Source organism: Giraffa tippelskirchi, chromosome 4 (assembly GCF_054371585.1).
Source record: "Giraffa tippelskirchi isolate mGirTip1 chromosome 4, T2T-mGirTip1v1.2.pri, whole genome shotgun sequence".
NCBI classification, from domain to species: Eukaryota; Metazoa; Chordata; class Mammalia; order Artiodactyla; family Giraffidae; genus Giraffa; species Giraffa tippelskirchi.
In genome coordinates, this window is record NC_137278.1 from 3,601,543 (window position 1) to 3,622,622 (window position 21,080).

A 21,080-nucleotide genomic window follows, 5' to 3' on the forward strand; every position below is an offset into this window, starting at 1 on the left:
GCATCTGAACTCAGTGAGAAAATCTTGGGTTCACCCTTGTGCCCAGATGGGCCATGCCAGGGACAGGTGGCACTTTGCAGCAGAAGGTGGTCAGTTCAGTTCAGTTCAGTCACTCAGTCGTGTCCGACTCTTTGCGACCCCATGGACTGCAGCACACCAGGCCTCTCTGTCCATCACCAACTCCCAGAGTTTACCCAAACTCATGTCCATTGAGTTGGTGATGCCATCCAGCCATCTCGTCCTCTGTCGTCCCCTTCTCTGCCTGCCTTCAATCTTTCCCAGCATCAGGGTCTTTTTCCAATGAGTCAGTTTTTTGCATCAGGTGGCCAAAGTATTGGAGTTTCAGCTTCAGCATCAGTCCTTCCAATGAATATTCAGGACTGATTTCCTTTAGGATGGACTGGTGGCTCTCCTTGCAGTCCAAGGGACTCTCAAGAGTCTTCTCCAACACCACAGTTCAAAAGGTCAGTGGCCACTGGCGCTGAAGCCACTGGCGTTGAAGCCACTGGCGTGGGGGCAGGGCCAGGTAGAGAAAGGGAGGAGCCAGGTAGATGAGAAGTGGAGCCACATAGAGAAGGGGTAAGGTCCAGTGGAGAAGGGGCGAAGTCCGATAGAGAAGGGGCAGGGGCGGGGCCAGGTAGGTAAGGGGCGGGGTCAGATAGAGAAGAGGCGGCGCCAGGCAGGGAAGGGGGCGGGGACAGGCAGAGAAGAGGCGGAGCCAGGCAGGGAAGGGGTGGGGCCAGTCAGAGAAGAGGCGGGGCCAGGCAGAGAAGGGGCGGGGCCAGGCAGAGAAGAGGTGGGATCATGTGGAGAAGGGGTGGGGGCAGATAGAGAAGGCGTAGGGAGGAGGGCATAGGGAGGAGGGCGGAAGGAGGTCCGAGTGGTTTGCCTGATGGCCCAGTTCAGGATTCCTGAGACAGTGGTTCTGCCCAGCCTGCACCCCTTGAGGGGTCACAGAACTTACCCCACTCACTGTGTCACCACCCCCGCCTCCCAAGATGCCCCTGCTCAGATGTTCCTGTGGCTCTCTCTGCCAGGGTCTGGACTCTTCCCTGTGCCCTTCCTGACGGGCCTCGCTCTCCATGACCGAGACAGTTGAGAGCCCAGAGCCTGGTTTCGGGGTTGCATGTGCCCTTCTCCCTATGGGGTCTCTGCCCCACTGCACAGGGCCTGGCAGGGTAGATGGGATACTGGATACCTGACCCGACCAAGTGACCCTGGCACCCATGGGCCAGGGCTGGCATTCTCTATTGCTCTCCCTCCCTCTCAGAAAGCAAGCCAGGACCACAGTCGAGTTTAGCAAAATCTGGACGACCATCGGAATCATTTTTATTGCAAATCTGTTAACAAAAGAGATGAAAAAAAATACATCATTTTCATCACCTAGTTTTGTAGGTAGATAACTTTTTTAAAAAGTTTTCTTTTTATGTAAACTACACTCTATCTTATAAAACACAACAAGAACCCACATCTTAGGAAGAGTCTGATCGTGCCCACTAGGGGTGGCCCCACAGCACGCCCGGCGAGGCCGGGGCAGCAGACTCAGTGCGGTGGGCAGCAGGACCCCCCTGGCTTTGCTCTCAGGAGCTACAGTTCGGCAGCTGCAGGTCGTGGGGCCTGGGTTCTGACATCCCTTATCAGCACGACCCTGACAGATTTGTTCAATCAGATTTCTTAAACAAAATCACCCTTTAAAAATGTATTTACAGATATGTATCTGCCACAGGCTTATACTTGATAATGTAAAAATCTGCTCGTCCCCCGGGCGCACACCCACCCCCTGAACTGGGAGGGGTGGCCCGCGAGCAGGCTCCTGGTGACCCGGGCACCCTAGGGCGCGCTGGGCCCTGGCACCAGGGTCTCTGAGCACTGAGGCTGGACACGCCCACGTTTTTCCAAGTGTCCTATAAAAACCGGGCCAGCCAGCACTGGGCCCCAGGGGCGCCAGTTCATCTTCCGCTGGACCTGGGAGATGCAGTTCAAGTTGAGATGCCTCCAACAGGGCGGCCCGGCAGTGTCTTTCCCCAGGAAGGGGGAGACCTCCCCAACGTGGGGTCCAAGGTGGGTATCACGTGGCCACACCTCCGACTTCTCACAGGATGCTTAAACATCAGCGGGGGCGAGGGGCAGGGGAGCCCCCAGAAAGAACAAGAACTCACAATACCAACGAACAACTATGTAATACTGAACCTGAAACAAAGATTCATGATTGGTACCATGAAATGTACCCTTGGCATACCCCAAGAACACGTTTTGAGAGACATATCTTTAAACAGTTTAAAAGTACACCGAAATGCACGAACCACATCGTTTTACATTTTACTTTCCCACTTCAGGTACAAAGTAACTCACGTGCCAAAGGAGTAAAGGGCTTGCTTTTCTTTCTCTAGACACATCTTTTCATAAGATGCAGGCGGTCCTGGGAGGAGGGAGGTCCAGGTTTGGAGGTGGGCGTGAGGGGATGTCTGGGGAGATCAAAGCAGGCCCCGGGCACCCCTGGAGCTTTCTAAACAATGCTGGCTCAAACCGCCCTTGTCTGACATTTCTTTTGAGATTCAAAAAAGAGGAAATCAATAAATAAATGGCATTTGCACATCATGAATCTTTGTTTATACTTTACAAATACTTAGGAGTCTTTATCCTAAGTAGGAAAACCATGACTGAGAACTAGTTTATTTTCTTGGAGCAGATAAAAGTTTCTACCTGATGCCATACAAAACAGTACACATAAATAAAAAGGCAGTGTTTCCATGTAAAATAAAAGTACATAAATAAATACTAAAAAAAAAAAATTAAAAATCCTTGTCCTCTTATTTTGTATAAAAACACATTTGTTGAAAAAAAGCTCCTTTGGTCGGCCCGGCATCCACGGTGCGCACGCACATGCCCCAGCAGGGCTTGGGAAAGGAAGTGCGGGGTCCTGGGGGCAGCCGGCTGTTTACTTGAACGCCTCTGGGACGTGGGCGATCTGGGACGGCAGGCTGGTGGGCGGACTGGAGATGCCCTCGGACCAATCGGAGATGTTGGAATGTGGCGAGGAGCTGGACCACTGGTCGGGGGACTCGGGGGAAGGGGTGAGGAAGGGGTGCTCGGGCACCTGCAGCTGGTGGCTGGGGGTGTTGTCCACAGGGGAGGAGGAGTAGCTGTGCTGGGAGGGGGGCGTCAGGAACTGGGCGGTGGTCATAGGCGGGGCCAGCGTGGACGGCAGCGACGTGGGCAGGACTTGGCCGTCCTGCGGCAGGACGGTGTGCGCCGCCAGGTTGCCGGGCCCCAGGGGCGGCATGTCCGCCTGGCTCAGCTCCCCTCCCAGGAAGCTCCGGCCCAGTTGGCCGCTGGTGGCCGAGCTCACGCCGAGGTGCGGCTGCGGTGGCGGCGGCTGCAGGTTTGGCTGCGGTGGCATGCCTGGCGGCTGCATCTGTAAGTTCTGCTGTGGCTGCAGCTGCTGCGTCTGCACCAGGTGAGGCTGAGAGGCCAGCCGTGTGTTGGGCAGGGCCTGGTAGCTCATCACCTGGGACAGGGTGGGAGTGTGCAGCGGGCCCACCGTGCCATGCTGGAGGCCGGCAGCCTGCGTGCTCAGGGTGCCTGGCGTCATGCCCCCTCGCAGCAGGTTGTACTGGTTGGGCACCAGGCCGTTCTGCAGCCGGGACAGCCACTCGCACTGGCCATTCAAGCCCGCGGCTCCACCCACGGTGAAATTCACAGCCCCTCCACCCCCACTGCCGCCCGCACCCAGGATTGTGCTGGTGCTGGAGGCTACGGGCAGGTGGGAGAGACGCGGTGGCCCTGTCTCGAAGGCCAGCCGGCCGCCCCCGCTCAGCGCCGCCATCTCGGGCTTGGCCGCCACGCTTAGGTGGCTGACACCCAGGTGGGCCTCAGGCATCCCGGGCAGGTGGTTGAGGGGCACAGAGGGAGACGGCTGGAAAGGGGAGGGCAGGAGGGGCGGGGAGGCCACGTCTGACAGGTAGCCGTGGGGGGACTCGAGGGAGTCCACGGGCGACAGCACGCTCCCGCTGTCCAGCAGGCAGCCCTTGCCATCTTGGGACTTCTTCCTCCGAGCCTTGAGGTCCTTGGGCTCCTTGCCACCGCAGGCCAGGCCCTTGGTGCTGGGCTTGCGGGCCTTCTTGCCCTGCATGGGGGGCTTGAGGTTGCCCAGGTAGCCGTTGGGTGAGCAGAGTGGGGGCGACAGGGTGGGCGTGCCGCCCAGGGTGGCGCCGTGCAGCGGGGGGCTGCGCACCAGGCTGTACTCATCCAGCAGCCGCACAATGTCGTGGTGCATGCGCTCCTGCGCGATGTCGCGAGGCAGGCGGTCCATGTGGTCCGTGATGTCCCGGTTGGCGAAATGGTCCAGCAGCACCTTGGCGGTCTCATAGCTGCCCTCCCGAGCAGCCAGGAACAAGGGCGTCTCCTCCTGGGGGGAGCAGATGGGGGCAGGGGAAGGGGTCACCAGTCACCAGAGGGACTAGTGTCTGCCCCGCCTCCACCTCGCACTTCATCTCGACCCTCCCTCTAAGGTCCTACCATCACTATTACGTCTTACAGACAAAAATGCCCTAAATGCATCTTCTAAGACCCACCCAGAGGGCCTGTGGGATCCTATATTCTAAACCAGTGGGGCTCCACCTTCACGGGGTCAGAGACCCCACAGGAAATCTAACAGACTGTGCCCTCCCTTCCCCTCCTCCAAAACCACACAGATGGAGACCCTGCCGCGATTTCAGGGGCTTCAGGGTCACTAAAGTGGGTCCGTGGGCACCAGTTGGTCCCCGAGGAACCCTGATGCCTTAGCTCTGTCCCCAGGGCGTGGTTTTCTCATCTGTACAGCGGACATGCCGCGTATGCCTCTCGAGTATGCCTCTCGAGGATACTGTGTGGGGTGAGGCCCGACAGTGTCTGCCTGGCACACATGTGGCCTTGGCCGCAGCTGCCGCCCCGCCACAGTGGTCCCTGCCGCCAGTCACCCTGTCTCCCCAGCAGGAGGCAGGATGATGCCTCTGCCCCATGGCAGACTCAGGAGTGACCGGGCCCAACAGCGTCCCCTGCGCCCCTCCCCCAGGATAGGAGATCCCTCTAGGGGTCAGTGAGGAAGGGGTGGGTCCGGGGACACAAGAGCCCAAAGATAAGCTCAGGAGTTGCAGGGCCAGGCTGGGGTTGGGCAGGAAGGAAAGAGCATACTTAGACTGCAGGGACAGACCGCGGCGAGGCTGAGGGAGACCAGAGGTGGTCCACGTGTAGAAGGTGGTCACTCACCGTTCTATCCGGCTCTGCATCTCCTACAATGCAGAGCCCCCTACCCCACCCACCAGCCTCTTGGCTCAGCGTGCGCCATCTGGGTCAACCCGCCCTGGCCAGTGACAGCCAAGGACAGAGGTGAGGTCACAGGTCACAGTGACATAGTGGGGGATAGCTGCAGCTGCCCATGCCCTGGGCCGGGGTGGGGGCTGGTAATGTGGCCGGAGGGAGGCAGGGAGCGCCAACCACACGGGCACCCACTACAGGGGCCACGTCTCTTTTTCCCCGGGGTGTCTCCTGGGACTTTACGGGTTAGGGAGCCAAGGCCCAGAAGCTGAAGTCATGGCTCGGGGGTCCGCCGGTCGGAAAGGCGCGGGAGAGGGGAAGTGCCTCGCCAGCCAGCCCACCTTGTTGTTCTGCATGTCCTTGTTGGCCCCATTCTTCAGCAGCACGACAGCGGCCTCCACGTTGTTCACCGCAGCCGCCCAGTGCAGGGCGGACTTGCCTGCAAGGAGAGCAGAGGGCGGGTCAGGGGACAGTAGGTGGGTCAGGGGTCGGCAGGCGGGTCAAGGGTCAGCAGGCGGGTCAGGGGGTCTGCAGGTGGGTCAGGGGTTGGCAGGCAGCCGTGGCATGCCCCCTCCCTCAGGCCGGCCCAGCCAGGCTCACCCAGGTCGTCCACGGCGTTGACGTCGGCATGGGAGTTGATAAGGTCCTCCAGCATGCCCTCCACGGCCAGGCGGGCGGCCAGGATCAGCGGGGTCGTGCCGTCGTGCATGCGGGCATCCAGGTCGGTGGCTCGGTTCCGGATCAGGATCTGGACCACAGGGAAGGTCTCGGGCTCAGCAAGTGTGAGCGCGAGGCCCCCGCCCGCTCCAGGATGAGTGCTTGGGACCCAAGCCCTGATGCGGACGCAGCCCTCCTGGGGTCGGGCGGCCCCAGCAAGACCGGACAAGCGTGGCGTGGGAGCCCAGGGGGTAGGCAGAACACCAGGCGCTGTTGGAGGGGCAGGGCTGAAGCACGAGAGAGAAGGACAGTCACTGTTTCGGGGGTGGGAGAGGGGACGAATGGAGCTGGGGAAGAGCCGTGTGCGGACTGGCCTCACCCCGAGAAGCGCCCAGGGGAGTGTCTCTACATGCCACAGAGACTGCCTGGGCAAACTCGGCCAGGGCCTGCCTCCAGGGGCTAGTTTAAATTGTCCCCAATCTCTCATTTCCATAAAAGACAACATGTCAGAAATCATTAGACTTTTGTGACACCCCCCATTTGTGCCCTATTTACCTGCCCGTCTGTGCAGAGCAGCATGGCCTGGGGCCTGGGGGTTTGTGGCCAGGGGACCGGCTGGCAGCTTTCAAAAGCTGCTTCTGCCAGGGATGCTCCCCGGAGACCCAGGGACCCATGTCACTAATCCATCCTCATCCTGGGAGCCCAGCAAGGCCAGAGCGCCCCCCACCGCCGCTTGCAGGCAGCAAGCAGCAGCCTCTAGCCCTTCTCCCCACCACCAGAGGTGATCAATGCCTCCAGCCAAAGTGGGGAGGGAGTGGGGGCCAGGAGGCGCAGGCGCAGGCGCAGGGGATGGGCCTGTCTTGGGTGAGGGTGAGGAGGCCCTGCCCCTGCAGGTCCCTGGGGCCTCTCCTGCTGTAGCGCCACCAGCCTGGCTGCCCCGAGGGGACGACATAGGGGATTTGACACCCTCCCTGGCCTCAAGCCCCCTCCAGGGTGCAAAGGTTCAGGGTGGGGGGGAACCCCAGCTACCCCTGCTCTGGCCAGGCTTGGAATCAGGGCTCTGGGGCCAGACCAGGGAGGAGGGAAGGCAGGCGAGGGCAGAAGGGCACGTGAGTGGCTGCCCACCTGGAAGACGCCCTGCGCGTCAGCAGACACGGCCGCGTGTAGTGGGGTGCGTCCCATGTTGTCCTGTATGTTGGCGTCTGCACTGGCCTCCAGCAGGCGCTTGGCCGCATCTGAGCGTGAGTAGCGGGCGGCCAGGTGCAGGGCGGTCTCACCGGTGCGGTCCGTCTGGTTGTGCAGGCTGGCGCCCTGGTAGATGAAGTCCGAGATGACCGCGGGCGCGTCCTCTTCCTCCTCGCTGTTGCCTGTCTCTAGGCCCCCTCCGCTGCAGGAGGCGATCATGAGGGGCGTGAAGCCGTCTGCAAGGGGGCAGGATGGGGACGGGGCCAGGTCAGGAAGGCTGGCCCCTGGCAGCTGCTCCCGGGGATAACAGACCTCAGAGGGGGCGCAGCCCACGGAGGCCCAGTGCACATGGCCACACTGCTCAGTGCCAACGCAATCCATCCAAGCTCCCCAAGGGCAGAACCAAGTCCAGCTGCCAGCCGGCTGGTGGGCTCTGCTTCCTGACCTGCCCGAGACCTTCACCCATGGCCCCATTCCAGGAGACAGAGGAGGTAAGCTAACAGGCACTCTGGGTGTCTCAAAAGACGCATTTTGAAAGAAGAAATCAACTCTGAGGGCAGAGCGTGCTTTAAGACCGGCACTCCGAGAGGGGAGGCAGCGAGGATGCCGAGCAACTCCTGGGGGTCCTCACCCTCTCCAAGGCCCAGGAGTTTTCAGGTACCGATCCTGAGGCTTGGGACAGGGGGGCAGACGGTCACGAGGTTAGGGAAGCTCGGGCTGCCCTATGCCACCAGGTGCCCGGGGGTGGAGCCCCGGGGGCGGTGTCGGGACAGCCCCACCTACCCGGCCCGCGGACGTTTACGTCCATGCAGTCGGCATCGGCCTCGCCCTGGGGAGGCGTGGGGGCCATGGCGGACACGCGCAGGTCGGCGGCGTCCAGATGCTGCTGGGTCCACTGCCGGTGGTCTGTCTGGTCGTCCAGGTCAGGGAGGACCACAGGCTCCTCGAACTAAGGAAGGGGGTGGAGCAGAGGGTCACGCCCCGTGGGGCGGGGCGGGGCGGGGGCAGGGACCCTGGGGCCCCGACTCACCCGGAACTTCTTGGCCTCCAGGCCCTCGTCGCCCCACTCGTTCTGGTTGTCGTCCATGAGGGCGCCATCCGAGGAGTTCTTCAGGGGCCTGGGGGTGACGGGGTGGGGCGGAGGTAGGACTAAGCGGGGTTCCAGGGAGATTCCCCTCCCCTTCCAGGCCCCCGCGCACGCCCAGGGCCAAGGAGGGGCCGCGGAGGAGGGGAGGGGGCAGCCCCGCCTCCCGCCACCCGCCCCCTCCCCAGACGCCCGGCCGCGGCCACTGACTTGAGGCCCACGGAGTCCTCGCCGAGGGGCTCGCGCCGCTTCTTCTTGCTGGCCTCCGACACCTTGAAGCCCTCGGGGAACCAGAGCTGGCCATGCTGCCGCCGGCGCTTCCGCGAGAGCAGCACCCCGCAGCCCACGAAGAATAGCAGCACGAAGGCCACCACGGCCACGTACATGAAGTGCAGCGGCGGGGGCGGGGGCGGCTCCACCGTCTCACCTGCGGGCACAGCGGCCGCGGGCGGGCGCCCGGACATCAGGCCGCGCAGCCAGGCAGGCCGGCGGCCGGGGGCAGCGCGCTGTCTCCGCGGCCCGGCGCCTCCTCGCCCGCTCGCCTCCATCCCGCCCCCCAAAATAAGGTCATTTTCTACGCGATTAATCAGAATTGCAAACTATCGCTAAATTCTCTCCTGCACCAGCCGGCTATCTGGAGACAGCTTTTACTTTTTTCTCCTTTAAGGGAGAAGGATTAGGCAACTTCAAATCGCTGCACTCGCATCGAGCTGTTAAGACAAAGGATTTAGGGGGATTTTCCAGATACAAACTTCAACACTTCACATGACATTGATCAATTCTTTGCTTTCTCTCTCTCTTTAAAAAAAAAAAAAAAGCCGTAATGATTTTGAAATAATACCCAACAAAGAAAAACCGGGAGGAGAGGGTGGGGCGAGAAAAGTCTTCCCCCCTTTTGCTGGCGGATGTGTGGACTCCCTTGGGCCAGCCTCACTGACAGCTGTCGCTGCGGGACGGAGAGTGCAGGGTGGGAAGCCCCGGAAAAGCGCTACCCAAACTCTGGGTGGCGTGAGACACGCCCCCGTGGGTGGCAACTGGCACGAAGAACAAGAGCATCCTAGGGGTTGGGGGGGCAGCTGGGAGACCGCCTCCCACACACACCCCCTCCCAGGATAGTCCAGAGCTCCCGCGGGAGCGCGGCTGGGGGAGCAGGGCCGGCCACTCACTCTGCACAGCCTCGATCTTGTAGGGGATGTTGAGGCTGCCCAGTGAGGCCAGCGCCCCCAGGAAGGCTGCCACGTCCGTGGCGCTCTGGAAGCACTGGGAGGACGACTGGACGCACTGCCGGTTGTCAATCTCCAGGTAGACGATGGACCTGGCGGGGGGCGAGCCTAGGTCAGGGGGCTTGGGTCCCGGCCTCCTCCCGGCGCCCATCCGGCCACCCCACCCCCAGGGATGGGCTCTGGCTCCTGTGGTGTCACCCTGATGGATGGGCGGGGAGAGAGGGTGCTCCCAGAACCCCAGGGGGGCAGCCTGGGGAGGTGGAGAGCTGGGTCTGAACAGGAACCAGCCTGGAGGTGCACAGTGGCCCTGAGGGCCCGCGTGTCCAGCACCAGCAGGGCATGCGTGGTGCTCACACGGACACTCCTCGGAGTGCTCCCCCGCGGGCCGTGATGCTCCTGCAGAGCCGCAGGCAGCCTTGGTCCCCATCTCGGAAGGACGGAGGTGTCCAGAGCCCGGTCCCTCCCCTCCCTGAGAGCCGAGCCCGGGCGGGAATGCCATCTCTGCCGCTCGCCCATCACGGGAGCTGAAATCCCAGGTCTCTTTCCCCATCTCGGGAGGACAGCACTGCCCTCTCCGGGAGAGGGGCCACGGGGAGGGGCGCACTCACCCACGGATGTCCATGGGGTCCAGCTCCCTGCGCCGGCGTCCGCCCCCGCCGTCCACGGAGCGCCTGATGGGGTGCTTGCGCAGCTCCTCCTCACGGCCGTAGTAGGGGAAGATCATGTGCTGGCCGCTGGCGTCGCGCTTGAAGACCACGTTGGTGTGCAGCAGGCGGCTGAGCTCGCGCAGGAAGTGCAGGGAGCGGTTGCGCAGCTGCTCGGGCGGCATGAGCACCACCAGCACCAGCGTGCCGGCTGCCAGCCGCTCAGGCACGTGCTCCGCACAGTCCAGCCCGTCCCACTCGCACTCCGCGCTGTTGCAGCCCTGGTCGCAGTGCCCGTCCCTGAAGTGGTCCTTGCAGTACTGGTCGTACAGGGGGCTGCGGGCATACAGCAACAGCTCAGGGCTCCCTCCACGCCCGGGTCACCTCGGGCCACGCCTGCCCCTGTCCACCCGGACACCCTCGGCCAGCACCCGGCTGTGCGCTGCCCTGCCTGCGAAGCCCGGGGTCCTTCTCCCGCCTGCTCTGCTCCTGCTGGTGAGCAAACGGCCCCCTCGCCTGCCCCCACCGGCCCCAGGTCATCACAGACGCTGAGCACCGTCCCGTGGGCCTTACTTGCACTGGCCTTCCGCGCGCTGGCAGTCAAAGCCGTCGAAGAGGCAGCCGGCCGAGTTGCACTGGCTGTCGCAGTGGCCGTTGCTGAAGTACTTCCAGCACTGCAGGGACTGCGTGCAATTCTGCCAGGGGTCGTCGAAGTTGAGGGAGCAGTCGCCGCCGTCCCAGCCGCACGCATGGTTGTTGCACTGCAGGCTGCAGACCTTGTTGCCGGCCTCCTCGCGGCAGCCGGGGAGCTCGCAGGTCTCCTCGATCTGCGGCGGGGGGATGTCGAGGCCCACGCCGCCCCCAAAGCTGTAGTCCAGGATGTGGCACAGGAGCCCGTTGAACTTGGCGGGGCAGCGGCAGCGGTAGAAGGGGCTCTCGGCGGTGGGCTCGCAGACACCCTGGTTGTAGCAGGGGTTGCTACCCACGCAGGGGCTGCTGGCTGGGAACTGGCACTCGGGGCCGGTGAAGGGGCCCAGGCACAGGCAGGTGGGGCTGCGTGGGCCCGAGATGCACGTGCCGCCGTTCAGGCATCGCAGGCTCCCGCAGCTGCGGGCATCGTTCTCACACGTGGCACCCTCGAAGCCCTGCCGGGAGGGGCCGCACAGGCATGAGTGGTGGGCTGACCACCCTCCAGGCGCCGGGGACCACCCTGCCGCGCTACCGCGTCCCCCACCCACAAGGGCTGGCGGCCTTTCCTTTTAAAGAAAGTCAAAACGAAACGCTCGGAGGGGTTCCCAGGAGTCGGGAGGGAAGGAGGGAGGGGTGGGCGCAATAGGAGCCTGGGGCACTTTTAGGGCAAACTGATGACCCCCTGGGATCCTGCAACAGGGGTCTTGTGGCACTGCGTGTGTGTCAGACCCAAGGAACACACAAGGAGCGGGCTGGACTTAACGTATCAGTGTATAGATCACTTAGCAACATATTAATGTTGGCCGTTGATGGTAACAGCATTCCCCACATGCGAAAGAAAGTGAAAGTGAAGTCGCTCAGTCGTGTCCGACCCTTTGCAGCCCCATGGACTGTAGCCTGCCAGGCTCCTCTGCCCATGGGATTTTCCAGGCAAGAATACTGGAGTGGGCTGCTATTTCCTTCTCCAGGGGATCTTCCCGACCCAGGGATCGAACCTTGGTCTTCTGCACCATAGGCAGACTCTTTACCGTCTGACCCACCAGGGAAGCCCACAGGCAAGCAAAATGTTAATAATGGGAAAACTGGGTGTGCAGGGGGAGGGCGTACACAGGAACCTTCCCGCACCAATTTTCTACTAAACCGCTCTAGACATAAAGACACAGGAAACACTATCTCAAGGGACACGAGGAGGGTGGAGTCGAGACACACAAGCCCCCTCGTGCCCTCCAGCTCACCCGCAGGCCTGGGGGGTGCGGGGCGGTTCTGGCCACCCCAGGGCACTAGGCGTGCTGAGCAGGGGTGTTCTCCTGCCCCCTTCAGACCAGAAGCCCTTCCCACCACCACCTGCGGCCCACGGCACCTACCGCTGGGCATTTGCAGATGAACCCGCGGGCTGTGTTGGAGGCCACCGCACAGCTGCCTCCGTTCTTGCAAGGCCTGTCCTTACAGCCATTGATGACCGACTCGCAGCGGCGTCCTGGAGACGAGAGTGGCATGAGGCGCTGACCCCTCGGCCCCAGCACTGCTCCCCCCGACCAGGGGGGCACCCACCAGTGTGGCCTGCGCGGCACTCGCAGTGGAAGGCATTGACGCGCTGCACACAGTTCTGGGTGCCACGGGCATCGCAGGGGTTGGACAGGCACTCGTTGACATCCCCCTCGCAGCGCTCACCCACGAAGCCGGGCGGGCAGGTGCAGCTGTAGCCGCCCACCTGGTCCACGCAGGTGCCGTTGTTAAAGCACTTGGGGCCCCGGGACACGGGGTCGATGGGGGGGTTGCAGTCGTCCACGTTGATCTCGCAGTGCACACCTGCAGGCCGGGCACCATCAGACCCCACGCGGCCACTCTCGAGCCCCGCGCCTCCCGCAGGTGTGGCCCCCTGCCAGCTGGGGGTCAGACGCCCAGGAGGTAGGTGCTGGCGACCAGACCCCCCAGGCTCCCTCCCCAGGGGTGGCCGAGCCTACCCTGTGTGCCGCGGGGGCAGGAACACTTGTAGCTGTTGGTGAGGTCGATGCAGGTGCCCCCGTTCCGGCAGGGCTGGGACAGGCACTCGTTCACCTCCTCAGAGCAGTTCACCCCGTGGTAGCCTGCCACACACTGCAGGGTGACAGCGAGGCGTGGGCCTGAGGCTCAGCGGGCAGCCGGGGTGTGGCCCCCTCCCCCTGTGCGGGCTGACGGGGACCCGTGAGCTGCCCTCTTGCCTCGAAAAGCCCTCCTACCGGAAGGACCCAGATGGAGACCCCAGCAAGGGCCCTGGTAAGCGGCGGTTCACTGCCCAAGGTGGGAGTTAGTATAGAGGTGGGTGAATCTGGGGGAGGGGAAACCCTGCCCTACTTCTCAGGGTCTTCCTCTTCTAGGTGCCCCCAGAGGACAGCTCCTCCAGGCAGTCTTTCCTGATTACCCAGCCCCGCCCTGATGGGACTGAACGCAGCACGCATCTATGGGTCTAGTCTTCCCTGCCGCACCGGCTCCCAGCCCTGGGCCTGGCCCTCGGTGGCACTCACGCCAGACACACCCCCCCACCCCAGGGACAGGTGCCCACCTCACAGGAGTAGCCGCCAGGGTAGTCGGTGCAGGTGGCCCCATTCTGGCAGGGGCTTGGCGAGCACTCATCCACCTGCTCCTCGCAGTAGCTGCCCGTGTAGCCAGCCTGGCAGTGGCAGTGGTGTGTGTTGCCCGCGTTCATGCAGAGGCCCCCGTTCCGGCACAAATGGGTCACGTTGATGCCTGCGGGGGATGCAGCGGGTGGAGCATGAGGCCCCGGCTCCCCTCCCAAGGGGCTGCCTTGAGCCTTGGGCAGCACACCTCCTGACCTCAGAGATTGGACGCCCGGTGGGCACGGAGAAGCCTGGGCCGGTTACCTTGCTGCCGCGCGGCCACCTCGCAGGAGACGCTGGGCACATCGCAGTAGAGGCCGGTCCAGCCGCTGTGGCACTCACAGCGGTACAGCGCGTTGGTCTGCCAGCACCGGCCATCATTCTTGCAGGGGGACGAGTCGCACCAGCGCACGAGGGTCTGGAGACGAGGGGGCAGCCTCGCTTACGCCCCACCCCCCGGCTCCCACGGACCCAGCCCGCCCGGTGGGGGACACACACGGGCACCAGAGACCCTCATGCCCAAGGCGGCCCATGACCCCCCCAATCCACAGAAACAGACACCGAGGCCCATGGGGCCCACCCCTTCCTGGGAGCAGCTGGGGCTGCGGGGGCCCCTCTCGCTCTGGGCCCTTGATGGTAAATCCAGACAACAGGCTGCCTTTCCTTGAAGGAAGATTTTTCTTAAGAAGGAAACAGCTCTCTTCTAACTGGTGTTTTGTGTGTGAACATCTTTAAAGAAGATAAACCTTTGATACTTTGACATATTTTCCATGAAAACACTGGCGTTTAGCCGCCTTTCCCCGCATCAGCTGGTTCTTGTTCTTGCTCCGTAAGCTTCTGCTACCTGAGCTGGAAACCACCCTGCTCACCACCTCTGCCTCCTTATCTGCACCGCCCCCGCCGGCTCCCCAGGGTGGGAGAGCCAGCTGGAGCCTAGGCGAGGGGGCCCAGCCATGAGGCCGAGATGCTCGGCGTGCGCTCCGGGGCCCTGCCCTCACCTGGCAGTTGAGGCCCGTGTAGCCCTGCGGGCAGGTGCACCTGTAGGTGCCGTAGCTGTCGTGGCAGGTGCCGCCGTGCAGGCAGGGCCGAGAGTCACACTCGTTGACGTCGTGCTGGCAGTAGCTGCCCGTGAAGCCGGGTGGACACAGGCAGGTGAAGGAGTTGATGCCGTCCACGCAGGTACCGCCGTTGAAGCAGGAGCTGGAGGTGGGTAGGCAGCAAGGGGGTGGTGAGTTGGGGGCAGGACCCTGCCCAAGCAGGTATGTCCACGCCGGTACCCTCACCACCAATCAGGGTGGCTGCAGGGGTCTGGGCGCCAGGGCAGGCCGGCAACAGCCTTGCTGCCCTCAGGGAGGCCAACAGGAGTCCCAGGGGACCACAGACTCTCACACCACACCACACTCCTTCCTCTGCCTTCTTTAGAACTCCTGCTGAGAGGAGCTTCATATCGCACACAGGTGTGTTGCGATCAAGACAAAAATGAGCAGAAACCAGACCACGTGGAGATAAACGCTAGAAACCAGGGCAGGGACAAGTGTGATGTTCCATGCCGAGCTTCCTGGCAGCCAAGGCAAATAAGGACAGAAGCCAGTTCCGAGGTCCCCGGCTGATAGGAGGAACAGCAGTTCCTCAGGATAAACCATGGGGTTCCTGCTTCTAAGCCATAAGGGTGAGTGGACAACGGCCCTTTCAGGAGGAATGGTGTCTCACACCAGCACCGAGTCCCCACCCCAGGCGGACGCCTGCTGGGCACCCAGGTCTGCGGGCACCGTGTGTGCACCCTGCATGCACCCGAGGCCTGCATGCACCCGAGGCCCCCTCGCACCTCTCTGTGCAGTCGGGCGTGTTGTTCTCGCAGTGGATGCCGCTGAAGCCTGTAGGGCAGGTACAGGTGTAGCTGTCCACACAGTCGGTGCAGTTGGCGCCATTGCGGCAGGGGTTGCTGGCACACTCGTTGATGTCCTCCTCGCAGAAGGCGCCTTGGAAGCCGGGCAGGCAGTCGCAGAAGGCCGTGTTGATGCCATCTGTGCAGGAGCCCCCGTTGTGGCATGGGTCTGCGAGGGGACCGGAGGGCAGGCCTGAGGGTACCACCCCTCTGCCAGGGAGACCAAAGCTGGGGGCTCCTGGCACTGCCCCTGGGGTGTTCCGCAGGGAGCCCCCAATCCAGCAGGCTGCATCATGAGCTTGGGGTCTACACTGCCCCACGAGCTCCCGGTCCCCAGGACATAAGGGTGGGCAGGCTTAACAGTAAGACCCGCACAGGCTGCGGCCGCAGCCACAGGCTTCCCTGCCTGCTGATTATGCCAGATAAGGTACTCGGCTTCTCTTGGACCCCAGGTCACATGAGCCCCATTCCTCAGGGGTCAGGACAAGAACTAATTAAGAGCCACTCTGGACGGGGCAGCTGCGGCCCCAGGGAGAGGAGCCCAGGGGTCCGGCTGGGAGATGCTAGGATGGATGACTTGGAGGCCCATCAGCCTGGCACCAGAGCCCCTGGAACCGCCTGGGACCACCTCGGTGGTCGACAACAGCCACCCAGCCCCGCCCCAGAACTTCCTCCAGCCCCCGACCGAGTGCCCTTCCGAAAGGTCCAGCTGGATTGAGAGGGCTGCCAGCACCAAGCCTGCACCGGGGTACTGCCCTGCCCACCCTCCCACGTGACCCTGGCACGCTCCCTGCCCTGCGCCCGCCGGGGGATGTGGGTCTGGGTATCTCAGAGGCGGGCGGGGCCGGCCAGCCACTCACTGGGCTGGCAGTCGTCGATGTCCGTCTCGCAGTTGCGCCCCGTGTAGCCCGCCTGGCAGTGGCAGCGGTAGCCGCCGTTGGTGTTCTGGCAGGAGGCGCCCGCGCGACACGGGCTCTTCACGCACTCGTTGATGTCGATTTCGCAGGTCTGCCCTGGGGAAGAGGAGGGGGGAGCCGCAAGCTCAGCCAGTGCCCACAGGCCCCTCTCCTGCTCGCCCCTCAGAGCAGGCCCTCCACTGCCACAGGACGACCCTCTAGGGGCATCCAGGGAAGGAGGGACTCTCCAAAGGGCTGCCCCCTGACTTGGAGCCAAGTGGGAGACAGACCTTCAAGCCTGGGAGGCCCTGCAGCCCACTGGCTCATCCCCCAAGGACGGGGCTCACTAGCAAGAGATGCCTGAAGCCCCTGAGCCTCCCGCCCCATCCCCCTGCCCCCTAGGCTCACCCTGCCAGCCCGTGGCCCCCGAGCCTCTCTGAGCCTCCCCCCGTCCCCCCGCCCCCTAGGCTCACCCTGCCAGCCCGTGGGGCAGGCGCAGGAGAAGCTCTCGTAGTCCTCAGACTCCCGGCACTCGCCGCCATTTCTGCAGGGCCCGGGGGCACATGGGGCCAGCACCACCTCACATGTGGCCCCTGGGAGGGAGAGGCAGGGCGGTAAGCACCCCCAGGAGCCCCGGCCAGAGGTCGATGCCCTGGGCACGTCCTGACAGGCCACGGCGGCCACCATCAACAGGTGGTTCTACCGTCAAAGCACGTTTGGTTGCCCTGCGTGGGGGGCGGGGGGGTACATACAGCGCGGCACTGGGACCCTGGCTGTGTGAGCGCCTGGCTGAGGCAGCACCTGAACGTGAACCAGGGGAACCCTTGGGCGCCCACAAGCTGGAGGAACAGCCTGGGCCTCACCCCCCGACAGTGCCAGGAACAAGGACTGGCTTGGGCCTGACACCCCCACCCACCCACTCAGTGTCACAGAGGCCCTGGACCCGCTCCCAGCCTCATGCCCTGCTGGTGGCAAAAGGCCCTGCACTGAGCTGGCAGCCTGGGAGCTGATTCCAGGGGTTCGGTGCCTCGGGCGGCTAGTGCCCATCTTGGGAGGCCCCTAAACAAAGGCTGTGACTGCAGGGCACATGCCAGCCTCAGCCCTCAGCATGGCCGCTTATCAGGGGAGCACCAGACACGGCGTCAGGACCCCGGGTGGGAGCAGGAGTCTGCCTGGACCCCGGTACACCGGGTGACTTTTCCTCCATGAGAGCCCAACGCAGAGTTTCCTGTTTACGGCCCACGGGGCCATGTCCCGAGCCCGCGAGGAAGCGTTATCTTCCTGGCCGCCCATTATCTCCCCGGCCCGCAAGGGTGACCGTCCAGGGCCTTTCATTCTATCGGTTTCCACAGTGACCCCAGCCGGCAGGAAATTCGCCAGGGTTTCCGACAATTGTGCAGAGGGAAGCAGGAAGCGGGCGGACGGGAAGCGGGTCAGCACAGGCCGGCTCCTCCCCACCAGCCGCCAGTCCCGATGGCAGCGTGTCCGAAAGGGACTCGGGTGCGCCCTGGGCGGCCACCGGTGGAGGAGAGAAAGTCCAGGTCCCCAGCTTCAGTCAAAGGAAACAATGCTCCAGCCACAGGCCGCCGATGTCATGAGAACCACAGTCACGGGCCCCACCCCTGCCTATGGGGGCCTCTCAGGACCGTCCCCAGTTGCAGCACCCCCTGCCCCATCCCTGGGGGGCCTGGTGGCCTGAGCAGTCGTGACTTCCATTTTTTAACACTTGGCAAATCTTTCCTTAGGAGGGGACCCACATCCCGCCTCCCCCGGCCGGGCCCATGGCAGCAGCTGAGACACCAGGGACCAGTCTCCCGCCACTCTCAGCGGGAACACAGGGCTCCTTGTTTCCCTACACAAAGAGGGCCCGCCATCAAAGGACTCCCTCAGGCCTGGCCAGCGATGGGGAAGGCAGCCTCGCCGCCCCCCGCTCAGGGCAGCATGAACAGCAGGCGGGGAGGCTGACAGCGCAGGCCCAGCTCCGCCGCCAAGGGGGCCACCTCCCAGGCAGGTCCCCCAAGTAGGGACTTAGTTGTGCTGAAACTTTCTCCCAGGCACCTGGTTATTCTGTGAGCAAAGACACCTGCAGGGCGAGGCCCTAACGCAGCCAGGCCTAAGGCTCGGAGTACAGAGCAGGGCCTCTGGGATGCCCGCAGAAGGATGCAGACAAGGCCAGCCCAGCCTTGCACCTCAGCCACCTGTGCCTCCTGCCGAGGCCCGGCCCCTGCTCTTCAGGCCCCGCCCACACCCCAGGCCCCGCCCCCGCTCTCCAGGCCCCGCACATACCTGTGTAGGGCAAGAGGCAGTTGCATTTGTACCCTGCCACGTCATCAATACACGTGCCCTGGTTCAGACACGGGTTGGATGCGCACTCGTTGATGTTGGTCTGGCAGTTGGGGCCTGGAGAGAGAGGGAACGCGGTCAGGGTGGCCGTCACCCCGGGTGCTACGGCCAAGTTCTGCCTGGTGTGGAGGAAAAGCCCTGCCCTTGGAGCCCATACCAGCCGGTCCGGGAGCCCCCGGGGGTCTCGCCAGCTGACCTGTGTCCGGGCTCCGCGCTGCCCCCAGGGCCTGCTCTGGGACCAGGGGCCCCCGTCCCACTCACCACTGAAGCCCTCGCGGCAGGCGCACACGTAGCCGCTGGTCATGTCCTTACAGGTGCCCCCGTTGACGCAGGGGTTCGACTCACACTCGTCGTTGTTGACGTCACAGTTGGCCCCGCTCCACCCAGGGTCACAGTCACACTTGTACCTGCAGAGGCGACCACATGGCAGCTCAGGTGTGGCCAGAGAGGGCGGGGCCTAGGCTGGGAGCCACCCAGACTCCGCCACCGTCCTATGACCTGATTAGATGGAGACACGGGTCCACTCTGACCCTTGGAGTCCTTTAAACAACTTTAAATAGCCCGCCTCGACTAAGATGGTGGTAAGGGTTTGGGACAGTTCCCCGTTCAGAGCAGTGGTCAGGAGACCATCCACTGTTCACTTGCTGTGTGACCCTGAACAGGCTGCTTACCCTCTCTATGCAAAACGAGGGCGTGTGGTCCCTGCCATGTCCATCACTCCATTTAGATAGAGCCAACACCAAGCACGCAGTGGGTGTCAGAAACTAAAAGTCAGCTTCTCTACACTCTAATATTCTGGCACCACATATATGGGCGGGGTTCCCACACCAGCTGGGTGTCCCGCAACCCAGTTCTGGCCCTAAGTGCCTGGAGTCAGCGCAGACCGCCCCCCTACCCCCTAGCGAGGGCTGGGACCTACCAGACTGGCCCCAGGTCAGACTCTAATCCCAAGCCCCAAGTTGTCACCTCTACTTCTGACCAGCCAGGAACCAGAACTCTTCTTTTGAAATTTGCAGAAACAGCTCACGAAACTCAGAAAAACTGTTTGACTTACTACATCAACGGTTTACTATAAGCAGGGAAACTTGGAACAGCCAGATGGAAGAGACGTACGGGGCCAGGGATGGGGAAGGGTTCAGAGCTGGTCCCTGCCCCATCCGAGCACCTGTTCGCCAACCCGGAAGCTCTCTGAACTCCTGCACTTGGCCTTTTTATGGAGGCTTCCTCACACAGGCGTGACTGAATAAATCACTGGCCGTTGGTGATTAACTTGCCCTGCAGCCCCTCTCCCGTCCTCGGCGGTCAGGGTGGGACTGAAGGCCCCGGCCCCCAGCCTCGGCCTTGGATGACATTAGCAGCCTCTTTATGGAAGCTCAGTGGTGGTTTAGTTGCTAAGTCGTGTCCGACTCTCGCAACCCCATGGACTGTAGCCCACCAGGCTCCTCTGTCCATGGGATTTCCCAGGCAAGAATCCTGGAGTGGATTGCCATTTCCTTCTCCAGGGGATCTTCCCGACCCAGGAACAGAACCTGGGTCTCCTGCATTGCAGGCTGATTCTTTACCGACTGAGCTGTGGCCCAAAGGGGCTCGAATACGACCCAGGACGCCCCTTCCGCTCTCATAGATCTCGGAGCTTTCACCCCTGGTCTGCTGCCTTGGCACAGACGCATTCCCCGGGCGCACTTGGAGCCGAGCGCAGTGCTGGACTCAGAGCAGGAGCCGAGCGCGCGCCCGCACACGGCCCTCTTCGGGGCTTCCCCGCACCCCCCGGCCCTAGGGCAGGGCTCCGAGGACGCACCCGTTGAGGCTGTCGCGGCAGGCCCCGTGGATGCAGGGGTCGCTGCTGCACTCGTTGACCTCGGACAGGCAGGTGGGGCCATGGTAGCCCTCGGGGCAGCGGCAGGTGAAGCCGTTGACGCCGTCCTCGCAGCTGCCCCCGTGGTGGCAGGGGCTGTCCGCACACTCGTCGATGTTGATGTTACACATGCTCCCTGCGGGCGGCCCGGCAGCTCAGACGGCAGGAGTGGGAGAAGGCTCGGGGTCCCAGCCCTTGGCGCTCTGTCTCCCTCTCCATAAGCAACCCCCCCTCCCCGCTCCGCCCCAGGTCCTCCCGAGGTGCAGACTCTCATTGACACAAGCTCTGCTCCCGGGACCCAGGGCCCGTGCTGGATGCGCGTGGGACAGAGGGCAGCACGTGCGCCGGGAGCCTGGCTCCACCGCGGGCCTGCCGGGCTGGCTCTCACCCGGCACGCCAGGCTCAAGGATGTCCATCTCAACGTCAGCCAGACCCACCCCCCCAGTCCTTCCAGAGCCTCTGCTGCCAGCGGCCATGGCTGCTGGCCCGAGAGCTGGGCTCCCACAGTCCTGAGACCCTGACCTGCGAGCGCAGCTTCAGCCCCTGAATCAAGGCCCTGACACGGGCGGGAGGGCAGAGCCCGCGGGCCCCCAAATCCTGGGCGGCTCACCTGTGTAGCCCGGCTCACACGCACACTCGTAGCCATCAATCTTGTCCAGACACGTGCCGGAGTCACAGGGGTTGCTCGCACAGTCGTCCAGGTTGATCTCGCAGTTGGGTCCTGGG

General features: G+C 63.3%; 1 protein-coding gene across 3 annotated transcripts in view; it reads right to left on the reverse strand.

Moving 5' to 3' along the window:
* Positions 1-1,295: 1,295 nt before the first annotated feature.
* NOTCH1 (notch receptor 1) overlaps positions 1,296-21,080 on the reverse strand; it is a 45,372-nt gene continuing 25,587 nt past the window's right edge. Inside the window, exons 12-35 of one of the 3 annotated variants that reach the window (XM_081590700.1) lie at positions 20,965-21,075; positions 20,298-20,490; positions 18,761-18,906; positions 18,443-18,556; positions 16,630-16,749; positions 16,121-16,273; positions 15,201-15,429; positions 14,374-14,575; positions 13,640-13,793; positions 13,321-13,505; positions 12,743-12,875; positions 12,330-12,587; positions 12,143-12,255; positions 10,662-11,233; positions 10,053-10,424; positions 9,388-9,536; positions 8,432-8,648; positions 8,168-8,255; positions 7,921-8,086; positions 7,078-7,373; positions 5,896-6,043; positions 5,637-5,734; positions 3,824-4,408; positions 1,296-2,934 (exon numbers count right to left, since the gene is read on the reverse strand). In XM_081590700.1, the coding sequence (XP_081446826.1) occupies positions 2,779-2,934; positions 3,824-4,408; positions 5,637-5,734; positions 5,896-6,043; positions 7,078-7,373; positions 7,921-8,086; positions 8,168-8,255; positions 8,432-8,648; positions 9,388-9,536; positions 10,053-10,424; positions 10,662-11,233; positions 12,143-12,255; positions 12,330-12,587; positions 12,743-12,875; positions 13,321-13,505; positions 13,640-13,793; positions 14,374-14,575; positions 15,201-15,429; positions 16,121-16,273; positions 16,630-16,749; positions 18,443-18,556; positions 18,761-18,906; positions 20,298-20,490; positions 20,965-21,075 (4,958 nt within the window). In that variant the 3' untranslated portion in view covers positions 1,296-2,778. Of the gene's footprint in view, positions 4,409-5,636; positions 5,735-5,895; positions 6,044-7,077; positions 7,374-7,920; positions 8,087-8,167; positions 8,256-8,431; positions 8,649-9,387; positions 9,537-10,052; positions 10,425-10,661; positions 11,234-12,142; positions 12,256-12,329; positions 12,588-12,742; positions 12,876-13,320; positions 13,506-13,639; positions 13,794-14,373; positions 14,576-15,200; positions 15,430-16,120; positions 16,274-16,629; positions 16,750-18,442; positions 18,557-18,760; positions 18,907-20,297; positions 20,491-20,964; positions 21,076-21,080 lie in introns of all 3 variants that reach the window. The other 2 variants (XM_081590699.1, XM_081590698.1) reach the window with 2 other exon arrangements.